At 45.8% G+C, this 3,142-nt stretch overlaps 1 protein-coding gene across 1 annotated transcript in view; it reads left to right on the forward strand.

Annotated features, from left to right (window-relative positions):
- LOC104166660 (anterior gradient protein 3 homolog) overlaps positions 1-3,142 on the forward strand; it is a 6,585-nt gene extending 3,443 nt beyond the window's left edge. The window contains 4 exon segments of the mRNA XM_009706673.1: positions 431-550; positions 1,750-1,834; positions 2,339-2,394; positions 3,051-3,142. Coding sequence (XP_009704975.1) covers positions 431-550; positions 1,750-1,834; positions 2,339-2,394; positions 3,051-3,142 — 353 coding nt within the window.

Here is a 3,142-nt window from a genome sequence, read left to right on the forward strand (position 1 = left end):
TCCATACTGACCAGAAAATTAACGAAGGGTGCTCTCAACAGGCTGGGGAGATGACATTGAATGGGTGCAGACATACAAAGAAGGTTTACCACGATCAAAACACAGGCAATCCTCAATTTTTACTGTGCCCATTCATAAGTTTAACTGCACAGAACAAAGCTGTGCTGTGCTCTAACATGATGCTCAGACTGTGTATTGTATCTTGCAACCAAGATACAAGTTGTATTTTGTGGTATGGTATGGAGGCGGAACAAGATTTTGGTGAGAGCTCACCTTTTGGGAGATGAGCAAACGCCCTTGCGGTGCCTGCAGCATTACCTTCTCAGTGATACGCTCCTCCGTCCGTGACTACGTCCACACCTCCCTACTAGCCCGCTCGCTATTGCTCCTCACAATAAGTATATCCCTGAGCAGCTCAATGCCTTAACAGGTTGCAAGCACCGTCTGTCAAAGGTCTTGCATTGCCTCCCCGCTCCTTTCCTGCAATATCGTTTCTGGAAGCAGCCACTGATGGTTATTCACCACTTGAAAGCGTGTCCTTACAGCCAAGGTGAGCAAGGCAAGCCCTTCCAAACCACCTGAGGCACCCAAATCCGTCAGTACTCATTCCTTACAAAGCATTTGAGCACTTGGCGTGAAGGCTTTTTAGCACGTCCAGGGAAAGGTGGACAGACAGTAAATCCACTGGGAATCCTTGAGAAGAGCTGAGGAATAAAACAGTTGTGAAGTTTTTCTGGGCAGTAACGTGCTTTGGGTCAAAACTTCCATGGCAGAGACACATGGCTATGAAACAGGCAGGCAGACACCAAGTTTTCCTTCCTTTATCCTCTTCCCCGGCCCTGATCTCCTGTCAATTCTCCTGCCTGCCTGCTCCCAACTCCAGTCCTGGGCTCCTGCAAGCACAGAAATCATCAGCTCATCTGATTAAAGCTTGGGGAAGGTGGATCGCCCCAGGAAGAGGCCCCGAAAGCAGACCGCATCAAGCCAGTCAGATTGGGCATCGTGCTGCCTCCATTGCATTGTTTTATACCGTGGCTTTGAAGTTACGGGTATCCTGCAAGCAGGGAGAGTCAGACACCAGGAAAATTATCCTTATAGCCTCGTAGTCACTGATTCACAGGGACTGCAACGTGGCTTTAGCAGCGTTATTTTTATCTGCAGACAAGAACCTTAGAAGTGCAATAGTTTACAGTGTTGGAAAGCTCAAATCATCTTCTGGCCTGCAAGAGCATCTGCTACCGTCTGGTTTATACACTTTGCTCTTACGAGGCCTCCTGCCAAAGAGTGTGTCAGACCGCTCGCTATCACTTGATAACCCCCTAGGTTATGGAGAACAAAGCAAGGTTTGTCAGGGAAGTCTGGCCCCGCCATTTCTTACAAAACTTCCTTATTTTTTTCCCCCAAATGCATACGGCATAAATTGTGCGGACAACTCCTACGCTCTGTAGTATGGGGTCACAGATGGCCAAATAAAGGCGAGCTGTATGCATTCATGGCCTGTTCAGCCACCAGGAAGGAAATATGTCTGTACCCCAGCATTTCAGGTTCTCCAGAACTGAGCGTCTTTTGCATTTTATTTTACGAGAACCAAGTCCTCCAAGCTTTGTGTTATATGTGCACATCAGAAAGTAGTGCCGGTCGTGCACTGGTTTATTTAGAATCAATATAGGATGATGCAAAACCATGAAAAGCAGCGATCTAGATTATTTTTTTTTTTCCACCCAAATAATGCATTTGTCTTTCTTTTAGCTTTAAGGAAAGCATTTGCTTCTAGCCCAGAGATCCAGCAGATGGCTCAGGAGGACTTTATCATGCTCAACCTGGTGGGAAGTTTGTATTTTAAAATATTAATCAAAACTTTTACTGGAGAGTGGAATAAGTCATATTAAAAGCAGAAATTTATTCACTTTGCACAGCTTTGAAGTAGTATTTGGAATTCTCTTTTTCTCCCGCTTTCTCTGGGGATGAACAACAGGGTTTGCAACACACCAACACAGTTCCTCCATGGAGAGGGGGCAGGAGGACACTTTTATACGCACTACATATATTCATTAGTATGGAAATACCATTTTGTATACTCCAACCACAGGTAGTATTCTGATACAAGGAAAAAAATACCCAGTCACCTGGCTTTCTAAGTTACCTGCCTGGGGTTTCTGTCCTCATCGCCAAGAATCTAGCACGGGAGAATTTGCCCAGAACAGGGAAAGCCCATATTTGATCACATCAGAATCGTTAGTTGTTGACAGATGAGCCAAGTGCAGCTGATTCGGTCCATTCCTAGCGCTCGGAGAGTTACCCGTCACTAAGAGACTAACTAACTCCGACTGCATTCCAGCAGTGATGACAACACGGCGCCCGATGGCCATTACGTCCCTAGGATCCTCTTTGTGGGTGAGTCTCTGGGGTCAGGGGAGTATCAGGGCTGTGTTTTTCTATATGGTCCCCACTGAATCAGCGTAATAGCCCTTATTCTTTTGACCACTGAAGTTGTAGGAATAACCCAGGCTTTCAAAAGGAACAGCTTAACTGGAAAAACCAAAATTGTTTAGCGATTGGAGCCGAAGCCAGGCATCCAAAACCACTACCATCTTTTTAAAAACAGGACTGCAACGTTCTTATTCCACTAGTGGACATGAACAGCAGGTCACAGCTATTAAACGGCTAAGATACATCTGAATACAGCCTCTTATTCCAACCCTGTCCAAGGGCAGAGGAAAGGCCCATCACCAACTGTCACCAACAACTACACAAAAGGCAAACTTACCATATAACTGCCGGGGACGAAGGGGACAACTGGCAATAGCCTTGAGCCACCAGACGAGGCTTGTACGTAGAGGATCTACTCGTGATGGATTTCAGAAGTAGACTTCCTTCTTTAGCTTACAGTGGTCGACAGCCTGATGCTTCCAGATGTACCTTTCTGGCCACAAAAATGCCAATCAACGCTATTTTAAAAGGCTTTAATCCTCTCAAAATTATACACCACCGCCCCACTTCACAAAACCGGAGTTGCTAATACTTTGTACGTGTTTTTTATTCCCCTCAAGATCTCTCAATGACAGTTTGAGCTGATCTAACCGGCAAATATGGGAGCAGGATGTACGCTTATGAACCAGGAGATATTTCGACCCGTGAGTGA

Source organism: Cariama cristata, unplaced genomic scaffold, assembly GCF_000690535.1.
Source record: "Cariama cristata isolate BGI_N322 unplaced genomic scaffold, ASM69053v1 scaffold20618, whole genome shotgun sequence".
NCBI classification, from domain to species: domain Eukaryota; kingdom Metazoa; phylum Chordata; class Aves; order Cariamiformes; family Cariamidae; genus Cariama; species Cariama cristata.